This window comes from Calidris pugnax, unplaced genomic scaffold, assembly GCF_001431845.1.
Source record: "Calidris pugnax isolate Ruff unplaced genomic scaffold, ASM143184v1 scaffold18, whole genome shotgun sequence".
Classification (NCBI taxonomy): domain Eukaryota; kingdom Metazoa; phylum Chordata; class Aves; order Charadriiformes; family Scolopacidae; genus Calidris; species Calidris pugnax.
In genome coordinates, this window is record NW_015090812.1 from 10,167,720 (window position 1) to 10,186,883 (window position 19,164).

The window sequence follows — 19,164 nt, forward strand, 5'->3', positions numbered from 1 at the left end:
GGCTTTTTTTTTTTTTTTTTTCCTTCTACCCGAAATTAAGAATTGCTACATTTTAAAAAAAAAAAAACAAATAGGGAAAAAAAAAAAAAAAAAAAAAAGAGTACTAGCTGTCTATGGCAAACGAATGAAATCTATGTCTCCTCAAACACCCCGTGTCCTGCTTTATGTTTCCCAAGTTCAGAGCACGACACTCTCCTTTCTGAAATGGCTTGAAACACTGGCCTAGAAATCACATCAAACATTTATCTTTGCTGCATCAAATTTTGTCTTTCAAGGGAAGGGGGCAGCGATGAAGAAAATCACAAAAACATCTGGATTCACGAAGGCTAGACCACAGCGTGAATCTCAGTTCATTCTCTCTCCAAGCATATTTCATTCTCATGTCCTCTAGGCTAATGATCTTCCATGAAGCAGTACTTGAAGGCTCCAGAACCAGATGATCTTCTGAACATTCAGTTCAGGAAGTTTATCTGGAATAACCTAGAGAATGACATTTATCTGAAATGCATAAGGACAGATTTCCAGTCTCCCTGAAGACTTGAGATTTGTGTGTGGGACAAAGAGTAAGGGGAAAACCAAGATAAGGACAAACAGTCAATTCAAATAAAATACAGAAGCTGCAACAAGACATTGCCCTTCACATGGCATGATTACAAATACAAAAGAGCAATTCTAAGAAACTGTTTAATATGCAAATATAAGTTAATGAGTACTAGTTTTAAGCAGCATGAAATCTTAACAGGGAGACTATTACTCACAGCTGTTTAATCCCAACTAATAAAGAAAAAGGTATAGGTATTTTTATGTTTCAAAGTATGTTACTTCAGTCCCTTCTTACCCCAACCTGAAACATCACCTACTAGGAATGGCTGGGCCTGGAGCTGCCATTGTTTCTTTGGGTTCTTTCTGGGCTCTGTCTTTTCCTGGGTCTGCAGCAGGGTGAGATGGGATGGACAGCGGAAGCACAATAGCCACAGTTTTTCTCTCTCTCCTTCCTGTTCAACAAGGAAAGCTACCCCTCAGTTGGACAGGCATCACACATCTTGACATCATATTACACATATCAGTTCAGAGCAAGTTAAAGTTTGCAGCACAGTGAATGCAAAGTACTAAATATGAAAGCAATAAACATACATCATTCTCAGACATTTCTGAGGCTCTCTTCCCCAATATATGAATTTTCTTCAAATTTCTTCAACAAAGAAATTCAATCTCGTTGCAGCGGAAGGGTTTACAAAAGATCAAATTTTACTGTCTCACTCCAAACCAATCCAAGCTTGAGTCACAATATACAAGCAGAACAAAGACCAGTGCTTTTAAAACAGACCCAGACAGTCTGTTAGCTCGTATTAGCTTGTCTCCCACCCTCCATGTTAACAGACCTCCAAAAGACATGGAGCAGTTGAACTATTTTCATAACTTTTCATAACTAAGTTTACCACCCTATTGGTAGTATCATAACACAACCTTTATGATTAACTCCATAGATCCCCTGCACTGGAAGCTATCCACAAGGTTAACTGTTTTCACAACAGTTAGAAGCCAAAATAGTAATAGGGGAAAAAAATCCATAAGTAATATTTTAAAATTTGACTCCAGGACAAATTCTGGTCTTAGCTGTACCAACATCAATCCAGCATAACTCTGGTGTAGGTACACAGAGTCAGACATACTCAGCTGTAATCAAAGTATTTCCCTGAATTTTACTCACAGATTTCGTAGTTCAAACCTATGCAACTTCTCCCCTGCTTTTGCAGGCTAAAGAAACCATCACCTAACACAGAAGGAGGCAGGCAATGACACACTTCAGTTATAACTGATAGTAAGTAGTTAAAGAGAGTTAATAGAGGGTCTCTTCTCCCATACACACAACAACATATCCATTCTGCACTCAGCACCTTAACAATACTCTCACACCAGACCACGCACCCACAATAGATCCATTTCCAGGTTGATATAAGTTTTAGAGAAGATGCAGGGAGAGCAGAAAGCATTTGGAGTGTTGTAAACAAAGCAAGTTACTATCACTAGCTCGGGGGTTAGTAAATTGGAAATCTGTGTTCAAGCTTTGCTGTTAGTGCCAGGCAGTGGGCTCTCTCTCAAACTGTGCAGGCAGAAGACAGGTGCTATGTTGGAAGGCAGCACGTTCCCCCTATCAACCTAAGAGGAAAGGCTAGTAAGCAAGACAAAATATAAAATCTTCACTGGGATTAGTTTGTTTGTTGTTTTTTTTTTTTCCCCAAGACAGTAAATATCCCCATCTTTAAAGGGTTTTAACTCATAAGAGTAATTCTTAGCTTTTCCTTTGCACTTCATATATCATACATACACTGTAAACTGAATTTTATCCAGTATTGTGCTCTCTATGGTGTGCCTCGGCTACGACTCACATATTACATGTAGCCAAATGGATAGTTACTAGTTTCATGAAGTGCCCCCAACACAAAAGAATTTTTAATTTCTGGTTCAGTTTAATTGAAGGTCGTGTTCAGGTTCCAAAGGAAATTAGATTGGGCAGCATTTTCCCTGAGGTTTGATAATGCTGGTCAATTTCCACCCAGAAAAAAAAAGTTTCCAGCCCTGTTTGTCTAACTACGACTCTTTCGCCTTCTCCTTCCTGGAAGCATTCCCGATGTCTTTCCCCAAATAACTCAACTGTTTGTTTAGCTGAGAAACTCTCTTAGTAGCATGGAACAGTTTCTCTTCAGCTGGTGGGTGACATCATCTTAATGCCTTTCACATGAGAAAAGAAGCACAAACCGCATCACTAACGCATGTAACGTGTCCAGGTGATCTGCGTTACTGGGTAATGGAAGGGGTCCCACATCTTAGTCCCCGTGTTGCACTAAGACCCTTAGTCCTTTCACTAAACTTACAAAAGGACCTATTTACCCACTTTGGCTAGATGGTTGATTCTCAGAGAAGTCTGACTCAGTGACCTGCCTCCCAACATGGCTACCATGTCCGATTAAATAGAAGCCTTGTTATGAGGTGGGAGATAGAGAAGAAGGCAATGTTGTACCTGAGCCTATCGTATGTCCAACGGAGTCAAAGGAAAGAACCACTGAATCTGTAACACAAGAGTACAAGTTCATTTTCCCCTTTTTTTCTTAGCACCATTTCTTGCCGTAACAGTTTCTTGTTATTTTTCTTAAGTAACTCCTTATGCTCCCTTCCACCAGGAAGCAGAACAACTTCTTCACCAGCCAGACAAAACAGGCATCTAGCAAAGGCAGAACGCTGGAGGATGCAAAAATCACAATGTGATTACCCAACAAAGTACCTACAATTTATTGAAAATAATTTCATTTCATGCTTAATAAGCCTGGTCAACCTTACCAAAACTGAATCATAATATATTTTTAACTGCTAGACTGGAGAGCTTCTTCTTATTAAATGTAGCTCTTCCCTGACACTGTTTGTTAAGACAAGTATTTTGTGCTCCTTGCAGTTCTCACCATGTTTTCCACATCTTTACTCACGTTAGTGGTTCCACAGCTGAATACATTTCAATTTATCAGTATCCTTCACCCTTGTACCCTGTGTGCCAAGTATCAAGAAAATACAACCTCTCTGCTTGATACCCTTTTATTTAGCCATCTGGGGATCACAACAGCGCTTTTATCCATGATCGCAAATGACAACTCTTGCTCATCAGTTAATGCCCCATACTTTTAGTTACTGTTTCATATGATGGGGCACACTTTACTTCAGTTGTGGTTTCCAGTTCCTAGCTTTCACACATGCAACTTGACATTTGGCCATATAGAAACCCTTATTGCCAGCTTGCATTTAGCTCATGCCATGATCCAGACCTCTTTATCAATCATTCATTTTCCTCATATACCATACCTCCAGGACCTGTTTGCAAAACATATCAGTAATAACTTGATATTCTGTTCCAAGTGGAGCTGCAATATGGTACCATGCTCAATGGTAGGGTTTTTTCCAGCTGCATTCTTACTTGAGACAAACCAACACATATTTTGGTAGTAAGCCTCCTGATTTACCATCCATTTTGATACCAATCCCAACTGAAGGAGAAAGTCTACTGAATTCTACTCCATCACCAGTGGAGCAGAACTGGGCCCAGAACTTAAAGCCCACTTGTCAATGGCTAAAAAGCAGCAAAGAACAAACCACCATGACAGGACTAATGATTTTATGGAATGAGAAGCTTTAAACTGACACCGCAGTAGCGGAACTGCCTCTTATCTTCAGCTAAATGAACAGACTGAATCCCTCAAAGTTGCTCTTTGTAACCAAGGCCTCAGATGTGATGAGCTGATGGTGCATCCTTTGCAGCACCACAGCAGCTGCCCCAGCACAAGCCCTCAGTGCAAGGCAAAAAGCACAGTCAGATTTTGGGTGCTGGAAAGAGGTTAAGCTGCCACTGCATCACCTTACATCTGGGCAGGCTACAGTCACAGACAGGGCAGTTACCACGTTTCAGCTGATAACTTGGCAGAGGATTGAGCCCTTGGCTTTTCTATACTGTAGGTCATCCTCGTACTTATTTTCCAACTCTTACAAATTCAATAAGAAAGCGCTAATTTTCAAAATAAACTAGTATAACTGTTCATTTAACCGTATTTAAAACAGTTTTTTAAAAGCAGGTCTGTGCTGTCGCAGATCCAACATTATGGTAGTAACATTTAAAAAAAAAAGAAAGATATTACTAGTCTCAAAACTTATTCCAATAAAAATAGAAATCCATCTGGACTTAACAACTGTATTTCCTCTTTTGGGAATAAAATTCAGACATCTTTATATTATTCTAAATGGCAAGGGGTTTAATTCATTTTAGCTGCATTAAATTCATCTGCCATCAATTAATTCTGAAGTATCTCTGTGGGGTTCTACTTTTAAAAAACTTGAGATTTTTATCAACATAAAGTATTGCTTTGTAGTTAACGCCAAATTTAAACACTGTTCATTTTCCTCCAATATATTTTGCATTCACACACTTCGCATGAAATATTAGGACTTATCCAAGAATGGCTGAAAAGTATTACAAGCATCAAATTAATACCATTATTGCAGCCCACAAAAATAGTATAAAGTTTCATTCCCTTAACTGAGAACATTATCTTCCTCCTATAAACAAAAAAAATTACAAGCAGAGTAAGCATGTGAGCTCCCTTTTCCAATCCAGTCCTCCATGTGACTGTTAGTTTCACAGTTTCAACATGAAATTCACTGTGAATGACCTGCACTACAGACAATTCTCCCCCTCTTCCTGCCCCACCTCATCCCTCCCCACCGGCAAGTAATTTTACAAACTATGGATCTTTATTAAAATACTGTGTTTAGTTCTGGCATTTACACCTCAAAAGGGAAGAAGCTATGAACTTGAAAAAGGCTGAGAAGATAATCTTGTGTCACCTTTCTTCTGCCCAGAAAGCTATTTGAATTCAGCAGAATTCAAAGCTATAGGTTATCTTTTTCAGAAGATGATGGAGATAAGCATTTGAGGCAAACCAGATTTATTTGCAAATACACCGAGGTCTGCTTCCACGAACACAAGAACAGCTTCTTTGCTTCTAGCTTCAAATCTCTTCCAGATATCACTTACTTCATGATCCTCCCAGCTTTCTAGAATATTTTTTCCAGAGATAAAGAGGCTTCTCAGTCTGTGCCCAGTGCCTTCCCCCACAGCCCTGAGTCTGTTCTATCTTTCAAAGGCAAATAAAACTTAATAAGACATTATGTAAAACATACCCACATACATATGCCCTTGCTTGGGTGCCAAGAAGTGTTTATATCTGAAGGAGCAGTCCCCAACCTTCCAGCTACCCACTTCCATAAAGCAGCTTCAGTGTTTGGGTTTTTTTCTGCCTTCTTAACAGGAGAGCAGCCTTTATGCCCAAATCATGAAATGTGACACCCAATAACTTGCCAATATGCACAGCTTATTATAAGGCTGCACACACCACTATGCCAGCCTTTTACATCTGTTTTCACGTTAGCTACAATCATTTTTTTCAGTGGCTACAGCACCTTAAAAAAGAAAAGCAAAAAAAAAAAAAGAAAATATAAGATACAGCAAAATCCAAATGCAATTCTGGATTGGATCCAATCCATCAGAAACAGCAAAGGCAGCAGAAACATTCACTTAGAACACTCTCGGTGCTGGGAATAACAACATCTGAGACCTCACCAGGCACACTGCAAAGTTGCTTTGGGTCATGTTGTGTCAACTTAGCGTTAAAGTTGCATCGGGACCTATGCTCTGGGTTACCTTCCCACCCACCATCCAGCTACAGCACCAAAAAATGGACCAACATGTGAATCTGCTCCATCATCCCTCCAAAAATCAGTGTTGTGCAGGGCTACCTGAATGTCCTCCACCACAGCCCTTTTGAAGCTTGGAGGATTGCCGTATGAGACCCCTCTTCCAGGAGATCTCACCACTATGGAACACACACAAGGATCCTGTTTGGTTTGGGAAAGAGGAGCTCCAAGGCAGACTGTGCAGAGAGACTCAATGCTGCTCTGGGAACAAATTTAAACTCTGTTCCAACAATGCTCCATACTGGATGAAGAGCTGACCTTGACTTTGAAAGAACACAGTTCACACAGTTTAGTCCTGAAGGAAAAAAAAAAAAAAAAAAAAAAAAAAAAAACAAAGGTTGCATGCTCACAAAACTTTTACATTAAAATTTTGGCAGCATCCTCTGGACAATCACCTGTGCTGTGGCCACATAAAAAAAAAAAAAAAAACAAAAAAAAACAAAAAAAAAACACACACAAAAACCCTGCAAATCTGAGGTGGCTACACTTGTTGCTGTAGTTACACCACACTCCAGATAAGCCACCCAGGTATGAGGATTGATTGTATTTGAGGCAAAGGATGCACTTCAGGTGTCCCTGACCCTGTATCTCTTCACCCACACACATCCCTTTTCCACTCCAGTGCTCCCCACCTTCAGTCTCCTGCAAATCCTTCCTCCTGTTTGTTTTGTTAACCTTGAGCTGCCTCTTCCAATGCAAATACTGTCCTTGCTTTGATTTCATCATTGATCAAAATGTAATACACAAACTGAAAACAAGCAGTGGCAACACAGAATGAGAACATACTTTTATATAATCCACATTTAATCAAGAACCTGTATGTTTACCTAAGTGCTGTTTCAGAATTTCAGTTAAGACTTTTACAGTAAGTCCCTCTGAGAAGCCACTAACTTTTTTTTCTTTTTACAAATTCTCCCTGCAAGGATTTGTAGATATTTGACTCACCAATTGGAAACCAAAGAAGCTGAATCAATAACTTCTCTTATCCTTTTCTCTTGCCTTTTTTTTTTTCCTTTTAAAACAAAACCAGACTTTAGCAATAAACCAACATCCCCAGGAAAAAAAAATCCATAAAAAAATGATTGCGTGCTGCTTTGGAAGTGGTCCTGAGAAACCACAAACCATCAGTCCCACAGGGGTTATAAGAGTTTAATAATAAAGGCTTAACACAGCCTCGATACCACATATCATTACAGTAATACGCTCCACAGACCAAGCCAAACAGGGAATACAATAATACATCACAATATAAGGCTGTAATTTGGCACATCCTCATACAGAGACTCAAGCTCCAAGGTCTGCACTGCTTTCTTGCATGCATGACCACTGTTAAGCGTCTTATTCCATGTCCCTGTTCTCCAGATACTCTGATGGACTCTTACAGAACTGCAAACTACTTTAAATGTTATTAAATATGATTTCTACCTCCGGACCTTGATCAGAGACCAGATATCCTGCAGAGCTTCATCACCTGAACAGCAATTCAAGTAACAACATTAAAGAATGAAATTTTGATTCAGAGTCAGAATGAAAAGAAAGACTTCAGGTGCTGCTTTTTTACCACAGAATTAGAAGACCATCCATAAAGAAAAGTGTTTGTCACTCAGTTGTCTCCCTTTTTCAGCTGAGTACCGAAAAGGACAGGATCAAACACGCCAGTAGCCATCAAAATTTATTTTCTATTTGAGTTCAATATTCTAGAACATGATGTATACAAGAGAAGGAACACTTAATGCACAAAACTCTTCATAAGTAAGTGACAAAAAGGCCAGTAATAACAAAAGCTATCCTTATGTGTCATCTAGTCAGAAAACGAAGCTCACAAAAGCAGTGCCACTCAGAAAACATGGTACTGTCGGGATTCATTTGGCAAGAAGATCATTCTCAGAACATCCCTTGCCCCAAAGGAAAAACATTTGGAAAAAAAATCCACTCTTACGACTATGCAACATTCTGGATAATTCTTATATCCAAGAAACTGAAGGGAACTAAATAATTTCCGTTTTATTTCACAGAGATCTCACTAAAGTATGAACATCCTTGCTCAGATTTAGTGAAACACAGGAACAATTGCCTGCACTTATGAATTACTTGACACAGAACCCTTCACTTCCTAATGCTTTGTTTTACTTGCTGAAGACAGATTTAGGGAAGGGATAAGTAATTTATTCGGTCTAATGATAAATGCCACCCTACTAATTTCTTAAGTATCCTACTTTTGCATTAATGTTGTGATCTCCTCCACTGCTTGTTTTATTCCACTTTACTAAGCTTTTTCTTCTATAGTACAACTGATTTTCCTACTTCTCTGCCTTTTTCTAAGCAGAGTGAGATGGTCTGGGCCATGAGCACCAGTCACTACAAGAACATCTTCTGTACCACAGCCTCAAGGATGCTCCAAGTTACTCATATTCTTTATCCAAAACTAATTATGACATCCCCATGCACCACTTCATACAGTGCCACTGAAGGTCAAAGGAAACATACATGAGACCACTCTTACTAGTAATCTCAGCTCCTACATACCTACTCTGTGAAAATCCCATGCTTAAGACACCACAAGAAGTTACAATCTCAAATGTACTGTTTGAGCACCGTTATTGTAACATTTTCAATATCTAAGATGAGGAATATATGAAGTCGACACACACAGAGCACAGGCACACTTCCTAATCACCGATGTGCAAGCTTACAGCAGTAAATACTGGGACTGCACGTTTTGGCAAGCAACCCATATGAAAAGTTTCAGTCCAGTGCTGTCTGCAACTGATAGGAGACCCAGGTTCAAAGTTCAAACTTATTCCCTTAATGGGAAGGGAAAAGTCACTCAGCAACAGGACACATCTTCAGCAACAGGAAACATCTGATTGCAAAGAACACTTCCAATATATTCTGGATTTTCTACTTTAGTAAATTGTCTTAAAACAAGGCTGTGCTGCAGTGTTTCTGTTGTGCTAAACTTGAAAGCCTGTCCCATGTGCCACCTGGCTATACTCGTGTCGCTACGGAGATGTGGGATCGGGCTGGTTCTTGTTTCATATAACATACCTGTAGGGGAGGATCCACCCTCATTTGAGAATGTGTATATTCGTGAAATATTATAAAAATAGAAAAATTTCATTCTGATCTAAATATTTAATTCACTCATGCATTGTACAAAGTTGAAAAGTTTCTACAATGTTGCTCTTGTCAGCATCTCTTTTAAATACTCTCCTTATTTATATAGTACTAACTTTTAAAGCATAGAGTACTAAAGTAGGCCATACAGGTTCTCTCTCCATTTCTATGGCTGACCCAACAACACACCCTTTTTATCAACAGATGACTTTACAGCCAAGCTTAGAGTTGAACCCAAATTCCTTGTCCATCCACTCTGCCCAGGCACCTGGTCCCTTTTGGGTTCAGCCTGGAGCCGGCCAGTTTCCACGGCAAGGAACTGGGCACAGAGGGATGAGCCTCAGGAACAAGCTCTGCCCAGACACAGCTGGTTCAGAGCTTGTCTCTGCAAACTCATGGCCAATCTAAAACACAGCCAATGTGGGTAATCTTGCTATAACCTCTCCAACCCTGAACAAGTCCTTTATGGAATTAAGCATTTCTCACCTGTAAAGATGAACAATCTGCTTCTTTTCCCTTGTAAAAAATAAAGACATGAGAGGTAAGAATGGATATGACTAAGTATTATCACTTGTCTCAATTTCATGTGGCATCAAGATCTACTGGTTACGTTGTAAACTACAAAGTAATTCTCTATCAGCTCTCAATTTCCTGTCATTTAATTGAAACGCCAACTCTCAGTGATATACAACTTGAAAGATGTAGTAATATTTCTTTAATGAATTTTTATGAATTTCATGGAACCTAACCAACTTTTACAGTTGCTGTAGGGTGCTTCACTCCTTTTCCATCATGACGTTCGTAATGAAGTGGCAAATTAACTAAGCAAGTTCCGAACAGATGTATTTTTAACATGTTCTGAGCATGCCAATTTTCTTTATTCTGCAATGAATGAACTGAATGAAAAGATGTGGTGTCCTGAGCCAGCTGGCAAATGCTTCAGAAGGATATTACATTGCTATTGTCCTCAGCAGCGCCCAAACAACTGTTTGGTAGCAGGAAGGGCTGGTATGTTTTGCTCATAAGATCAGCATTTATTTGGATCTACTACATAACTTCGCAGTGCTGTGACCAACAAAGCTCTGGGCACAATGACAACGTGGTGCTTCACTCCGAGCATCCAATATCTGTAGCTCCTTGGTGTCTGTCACAGCCCCCTGTTCCAGGGGAAGGCTAACAGTACCAGGTAGCTCTCCCCAGAAGAGACGAACAAATGGTCCCCAAATGCAAAGGGGAAGGGGAGATCAAGATGGTGGAGAAGTTCAGTGAAAATATACTTGGCTTTGAGGAACACAAGGTACAGATCTACCGTAAAAATCACAAAAGCAAACAGGCCAAACTGCACCAACAAAGCTGGCATCTGAAAGGTTTTTCTCTTGACAGAGAGAAATCTTTAATTAATCCCAAGCAGATCCTCAGTATTTTCAGGAGCTCATATCCTAAGGCAAGTCTCATAATTTGTTTTCAATTATTATTGTAGCACCAAGAAGTCAGACATACACCGAAATTCCATAGTGGAACATGCAATAAATTACAAAACAGTAAAACTTCTCTCTTCTAAGCTTACAACCCATGTGCAAGACAGAAAATGTACATTGGCAGTTGAGGAATTACACAGGAACAAGTGTGAAAACGTGGGTCAGTAAGATACTACCAGCTCAGTACAAAAAACATTTTTTTGAGCATCAATGGTAGTACCAGTCTTTAATCAAAGCAACATGAAGAGAAACCGTATTTTTTTAATGAATGAAAGATTAGCTATTTTCATCAAGAAACACAGTATTTGTGCACTGAAATGGAAAGCACTCGCTTTAGGTTCAGAATATGTATCTTCCTTGGAATGTATACCTCTAGCTAATACTTCAAAAGCATGAATTCTTTAACATATTTCTTTTAAAAGGGTCACTACTAGTGTTTCCTTGATAATCTCAGCGATGAAACAATACTAGAGCTGTCTTTTTAATCAAAATTAACAGGAGACTTGTACATTGGATATATCAGGGGATACAGGGGAAGTTGTATTTAGACTTATCTGTGTATGACTGGTGGGACTCTCAGACCTAACCATTAGGAATGTTTAGAGGATCAACCAATTTAACAACCAACATGACTTGAGATAGAAAACTAGTGAAACAAAGATAAATCTCATTATTCTGTGTGGAATGTGTCTAATAATCATTAGTATAGCCATTATTTAGTCAGGTAAGAATACTTTTTTTTTTTTTTCGCTTTTTTAATTAAGTACCTAACAACACTCATTTAGGCATAAAACCTTGAAAAATACTCCACTGAGTCATTTGCAGACTCCACAATATTTTGGTGATGCAAAACAGATGTAAACAAAAATTATTTGGTCAATGCTCTCTGACTGCTTTCAACCACACTCCAAAAGGTGCAAACTGTTCTCAAAGTATTTTTAAAACAATTTTAACCTAATAATATTTATTCCAATCATTAGAAAAACGTCAATAGCATACTCCCTTCAGTGTTCTTGGTTAGTGCTCACATCACATAACTTTTGGACAATCTTTTAGAACAACTTCCATATCAAAAACACCTGAAAACTTTCAAACGTTATTACTCTCTACTACATAACTAGCAGCTTGAAAATATGAAGAAAGTAAAATACCCTTAAATTTATCCTTAAGAAAAGGTTCAAACTACAGACAAATATACTAAAATTTCTTGATTAGGTTATTGCACAGCACTGGCATAAGGAAAATTAATTCTGTATTTTCATAATGCAAACAAAATATATATTTTTACCTTAGCTACTATAAAAAAAAAGCATCATCATTAGAAATACTTTTGTATTTTTGCTTTACTCTTGTAGTATTTTTATCAAAATGGATGTGCACTTTTAACCTTAATAAAGCACAGCCTAAGAAGTGTGTTAATGACAGTGTCTTAAACTTACATACACTCACACAACTGCCAGAGAGCTCTGGAAGGCTGCTGCACATTATCTTTGTTTTACATAAATAAAGATACTTACATGCAATTAATGCCAATTAGGACAACAACTATTTTAATAGCCTGGCCTTGGTTTTATGCCTACTGGAGCCATTCAACCGTTTTTTCCCCCTCTCTCTCCCTGGTATGGAAAAAATGTCTTCTGTGTGTTGGCTTTTCCAAGCTAGCTCTCAGAAACCTCTCCTTCTTCAAAAGCAGAAGTATAAATACTTCCATCAGGAAACTCACATTCTTGAGTTTGTTTGAACATGATCTACCACTTATGATATTAAGCCAGTGGTCAAAAGCCTCCCAAAAACTTAAAAGTGCACAACATCTGGCCCAGCTGCCAGAATAACTGCCAGCAAGCTCATATGGACAGCTTTATAGTGACACTTCTCTCCTGCGTCTGCCCACAACACAAACAAATAACAGGAAGGAGTAAGGCACAAGAAAAGCTTATAAGCATGAACCAGCTCCTGAATAAAAGTACTTTATAGTCATCTTCTCCAGAAAATGGCAAATGTTCTACTTTCTTTTGCATTACAAGGACCTAAACCATTTATTAACGTGAAAGGTGATACTGAGCAGAAAGTTTGTTGGATCCTTTTTTTCACGCATGTTTTTTGCACAAGTATCTATGATTCTATCTTAAAGAGCAGCTTGTGTGCCTTCAACTTGTCTTCACCTTCCAGCCACACTAACAGGTCTACGAGGGGCATTATGTCTATGCAAAAACCTTGCATCATCCTAAACCAAACACTGACACATGCAAATTTGAAATAAAGATGTTCCAGAAGGCATCTGTGCATCCTAAAAAGATGCCAGAAACAAATGCTACTCTGTTCCCAGAGTATCTGCTTAACTATGAAAGCCCGGAGGAAAAAAACCACAAACAAAAAGCAGCCCCCCAAATAAAAAAAAAAAAAAGACAAACTACACAATAGGTTTGAACAGTGCATATATAGATTCTCATTTCCTGTTACCTTCTTTTACAGAAGCATTTGATTTGAATACAAAATTTGCTTCAGCAAAACGTAAGAAAAATAACACAGAGATGGACCAGATACTGTCAGCAGCCCCTCATTTCCATGTGCAGAAATTGCAGGACAATGAAAAAGTTATTCCAATAGCAGAAACGGAAGTCAATTATCACACTGCCCAGCCCCGGACAAATACAGCTGGAGATAATCTAGATAAAAAGTGCTCCTCCTATCACACCACACACCAAAATACAATGAATCCCTTTAAATTAGCACTTGGCAGAGAAACAAGCTAGTGAGAGAACAGACTTAAAGACACCCAGAAGGTTAAGTATTAAGAAACATTGGTTCCACTTTAGGATCAATGGAATTAAACTTCTGAGCACCTAAGTTGTTTCACAAACCAAGCAAGACTTCTTAAAAAAACAAAGCAAACAAACAAAAAAAAAAAACCAAAAAAACCACACCCCAACAAAATCCCCCACACAACTCAGTGTAGTTTCCAAGTCAACAGTGGCTAAAAGCACAACCAAGGAGCCACTTTCCCAAGGTGGGCTAGGACTAAGAAAGAGGCCAGTCTCTCTTCCAGCCATAAGACCACTTGTTGTCCATGGATAAACTGTACTGAAAAGATGCTGTCTGTCAGAAGTTAAGCTTGCAGTGACACAAAGCTCACGGGTAAACCAGAACTAGGCAATAAATTACCAGAAAGCTGGCACACAGATGAGCAATGTGACCATGCTCATCTGCTGTACAGGCTGAAAATCCTGAGTGACCCTATTTGGAAAGCCATAAAGTCTCTTGCATGTTTGCAACATGCAAACACAATAGATGACATTGTTATTATTATTACTACTACTACTGCTATTATAAGCTGGAACAATATTGAAGGAAAGAAACTAAAATTAAGTTCAGTAGAACGATAATTATTGATGCAACTCCTTTTTTTATTTTTTTGGTCACACACATTCACAAACATTTTTCCTCACATCCTTCTCAAACACTAGAAATTTTGAGCTCCAAATGATCAGATCTGCCACAATGCAATGATCTACCTTGTACAGTCATGCCTCTGAAAAACTAGTATTAGCTTTGCTCTTTAGAGTGGCTACAGATTTTCAGAGGACTTGCAGGGCCTCTGGAAAATACAATAAAGCAAAAAAAAAAACCACGCCCGAAATAGAAAACAAAAACCACCCCAGATCAATGGACTGCTTTAATCAAAACATCAAGACAAGGGAGCAGCTTGCTTAAGAACAGGGATCCAGCAGTATCAGCATCACTGAAACATCAAATGGTTTTGATGGAGTTCATGTGAAACTGCCAACTCTACTTTCACCAAAGGCTGGAACTTCAGAAATTGAGAGCTGCCAAGAGCAACTCCCATTCTTAAATTAATTCAATTTCCACAAAGAAAATCCATCGTAATCTCAGAAAGACAAACCTTCCGCAGCGCTCCACAACAGACCCCATTCCTTATTAGCATTTCCAGCCACCTGCTGAAGCGTGCTCCCAGCCAGGATTTCACAGGCTCACTGGGATTCACAAATTTTAGAGTTTCGCCATTTCTGGATTACTCCACTAGCAGAACTCCTTATAAAAGGCAACAGTCATTTTATTAACCTTACTCTAAAACAGCTGCCTCATCTAACACAACTTCATTTGACTGGCAAAAAAAAAATAATCCAACAGCTTGATGTTGGCAGGTTTGGGATCAATTCAGAAATGGAAAATGGCCTCTTCTTGGTTTGTGACAAGCCATCAATGTAGGCAACTTTTTGGCCATAAGTTTGACTGTGAAATTGCCTGCACAACTGAACAGATGACAAGGAAAAGGAGGAGAGGATTAAGTGAAGGGAGACAGCAATGAGTAGAGCAGAATATTGCAGAAGCCTGAGATAACAGTTCACAAAACACAAAGGGCTGCTGGTCATTCAGAAAGAAAAAAAAAACAAACGCTTTATGTTTCTAAATGGCTTAAGCTGTTGGTTCTTAAAGCCAGGATTTGGGTGTGGGGGAAGGGATTCTTTTGGGTTTGTAAGGTTTTTAAACTTCAATAAAAGAGCATCTTTCTCAGGCTGGATAACCTTGACATTCTTTCTAAACCATACTAAAACAAACATGCCCACTAATTCTCCCAAACCAAATCAAGTAATGGCAACACTAACCATAATAGATGCTATTCAATGCGACACACAAGCCCGAGCATCTCAAGGCCAAGGACTCCATATGGAGAAACGCGAGCCAAAAGCAGGATTTAGGGCCAACTTCAAAATTGCACATATGGAAGAGAACTGCAACCACCTCAAGATCCTCACTGCATCCAAGCAGACGGTTATCACCAGCTCCAGGCCCACAGACACTTGAGAGAAGGAAATTAGATTTATCAGTTGCAGCAGACCACTTTCCCACAGCTGGTTTTAATTAAGCTAATTTGGTGGTAGTAACTAAAAGCAAGCAGAGCCTTCAATCACTTTGCAAGTATTTTTGCCAGCGCTTCACCATCTTTGCTGACCAGGAATACTGGATACTAACTAGGATATTACTCTGCAATTCGTTCTGAGGTACAGCATTTGAGAGAGGTGTATCCATCAGCTGGCACAGCCACTGCTTACAGCAAACCATGTGGGGAGAAGATGCAGAACTTGAAGAAAGGTACTGGACAAACTCCACTGAGAAAATCACCCCTGATCACTCCTAAGAATCCAATTATACCTTGGCCATACCCACGCTACTTGAAACTTACTAATGACCATGAGGATATTGACCAAATTTTGGATTCTGCAACAAGCAGTCTATATAATTCCTCAGCTAGTTGTGCAGTCAACTCCTCTTGGCCAGTTTTTGTAGATACATACAGGACAAGATAGCTACACCTTGAAGAAATACTTTGGGTGATACCATGATCTCAGGACAACCCAGGGTATGCAGATTTAGACCTCATTTCCAGGCACACATAAGGGGATGGAAATGGGTCTAGCCGGAGTAATTTTAATGACATCTGACTAGATGGAAGTTAGATATAAATCTGTGTCTAGCAATCGCAATCAGACAGACTAATGGCATCAGTACCAGCATTGGTACGCAAGACCAACACACATAAGGAACAGATGTATCAGTAAATGTAAGTTAAGAACAGTGTAGTCTTCTGCAGGAACATTTAGCACTTACCCAGACCTGGTCTGACTGGTTCACTCAAGGTATAAATTTCACAGATACAAAAGTTTCTAGTTCAGATTAAAACATGAGACCAAGTCAGTCCAGCACAACCACAGGCTGAGATATTAACCCTACTGATGCTCAAACCAGAGAAGTCACTGAACCAAGCCTTAAGTCACAACTAAGGCAAAGGAAACAAGGCAAACTGCAGGATCATAAGTCTGGGCTTCAGGAGAGCAGAATCCAGCCTATTTAGGGACCTGCTTTAGAGAAACCCATAGGATATGGGCATAGAGAGAAGACAGGTGCAGGAGATTTGGTTGATCTTGAAGGATGACCTCCTCCAAACCCAAGAACAATCCAACCCAACATGCAGGAAATAAAAGGCACCAGGAGACCTGCATGGATGAACAAGGAGCTTCTGAGAAAACTTAAACATAAGAAGAATGCTTACAAGAGGTGGGACAAATATAGAGACACCGCTCTAGTACACAACAACAGGCTTAGCAAGGTCAAAGCCTGCCTAGAGTTGAAAAAGGTAAGGGACATGAAGGGCAACAAAAAGTGCTTCTACAAGTAATTTAGCAGCAAAAGGAGGACTGGGGAAAACATGGGGCTCCTGCTGAATGGGGTATGGACCCTGATGACAAAAAGTATAAAAAAAGCCCTGAAAAATGAGCAGACAAATCTCATGAAGTTCAGCAGAGGGAAATGTAAAGTTCTGCTCTTGGGGAGGAATAACCCCGTGCTGTTCAGGCTGGACACCAGCCTACTGGAAAACAGCTTTGCAGAGAGGGACCTGGGAGTTCTGGTGGAGCAGCTGAACTGAGCCAGCAGTCTGTCCTGATGGCAAGGTAGACAACAGCATCCTCGGCTGCGTGAGGTAGGGAGCTGCCAGGCAAGGGAGGGAGGGGATCCTTCCCCTCAGCTCAGCACTGGGAGACACTGCTGGAGGGCTGGGTCCAGTGCTGGGCTCCCCACTACAAGAGAGACATGGACATGTTGGAGCAAGTCTGGCAAACTAAGATGATTAAAGGATTGAAGCATCTGCCATAAGAGAGGTTGAGAGAGCTGGGATTGTTTAGCCTTGATCAGAGAAGGCTCAGGAGGATCTTAGTAATGTAACCTGATGGGAAGGAATAAAGAAGGCAGAGATGGACTCAGAGGCGCCCAGTAAAAGGACAAGAGGCAATGGGAATAAACTGAGGAGCAGGAAATTATATTTAAACATAACAAAAGATCTCCAATTTTACTATGAAGGTGAAGATGGTGTCTGGAAGTCCCTTCTAGTCTCAGCTATTTTGTGACTCTGTGAAATGCCCTTGTTCTAAATCACCACTGCTCTCTGGGTTTTAGAGCAAGTACTTCCACTCGCATCAGACTAATTCAAAACAAATTAAATGCAGAGGAGTCAAATGCAAAAAAGACAAACTTTCCAGTCTGATGGTAATGCTACACCAGGCAAGAAGTCTTAACAATGACTTTCAAAGTGAGAACTGAATTTATCCCAAGTTGAGCAAAGGATAAATCTAATGACTATAAGGTTAGGGTTCACTTACAAAGAGTTTCCTCCCCAGGATAATGAAATGTATTGTTACAGCTATTTGAGTCCAGGACTGAAAATCCAAGAATGATCCTGTTCAGGTCACGACTATTATCCATAATAAACTGTTCTTTACTACTGGCTCTCACAAGAGGAACAGCCACTTTAACACAACAGTGTGCAAACTGGAGTGCCCAGGCCAGGAATTACCCGAGTTAGCTCACGGGATCCAGACAGTTTCTCTGCTGTTGTTCAATATACTCAACGTGACTGAAGTGTCCTGCACTGACAACTTCCCCCATGAAATTTCACCCGTGAGAGGATTTCAAGCAGATGGATTATTATTGCCCTGCATTCTCCTAGTGAATTTAAACAGTGGTGCCACAGAAGGCACAGCCTCACAACGCAGTCACAAAGGAACAGCCCCTGAACACAATCCCCAATGCTCCTTCCTTTGGCCATTGCAAGGACTCCTCTGGATGAGAGGTCAAACCACCTTTCCTTTCTGAACTTCTCCCATTTTAGAGCAGGCTGACATTGTTTGCCACACAATTAGCTGAACAGAAAAAGCTGGCTCAAGGCAAGCAGTAGAATCAAGGGTTATGGTTGAAGCTCAAAGGAGAAGAGTGATGCTTCAAAACATGTTTATAACCAGCGCTAGCCCTGTTTCCCATAGCCTGTAGCACTATTTTCCTGTAGCTCTGTACCCAAAACACACCAATACCTTTCTATCCACTCCTCTTCCATCTTAGTTCAACCCCCTTCTCTTTTCTGCTCCCCAGTAACTCCATTATCAAACGCTACTCTATCATCCCACAAACATACAAAAGAACAAGAAAGACAGACTGGGGAAACAGTTATGAATTTTGTAACTGGGCTTAGGAATAAGTTTCTTTCAAGATTACCTATATAGGATCTTTCACCAATAAAACCACACTGTAGTACCAGTAATGCTATCTCAGTGTGGATAAACCATAATGGCAGACAGACTCAGCAGCTGAAGAACTTGGGGCTTTGATGAGTTTCCTACTATACCTAGATCAACAAATCCTGTAGTGTAACTAACTCACTATCTACCTACAAGGGATCTTTTCTGACATCATGGCTTAAATCATT

At 39.8% G+C, this 19,164-nt stretch overlaps 1 protein-coding gene across 4 annotated transcripts in view; it reads right to left on the reverse strand.

Annotated features, from left to right (window-relative positions):
- ST3GAL3 (ST3 beta-galactoside alpha-2,3-sialyltransferase 3) overlaps window positions 1–19,164 on the reverse strand; it is a 195,474-nt gene that overhangs the window by 149,463 nt on the left and 26,847 nt on the right. The window contains exons 3-4 of one of the 4 annotated variants that reach the window (XM_014939199.1): window positions 3,023–3,070; window positions 857–1,012 (exon numbers count right to left, since the gene is read on the reverse strand). The exons of 1 other annotated variant lie outside the window; for it this stretch is intronic. In XM_014939199.1, the coding sequence (XP_014794685.1) occupies window positions 857–1,012; window positions 3,023–3,070 (204 nt within the window). The remainder of the gene's footprint in view (window positions 1–856; window positions 1,013–3,022; window positions 3,071–19,164) is intronic. 2 more of the 4 variants (XM_014939200.1, XM_014939201.1) reach the window with 2 other exon arrangements.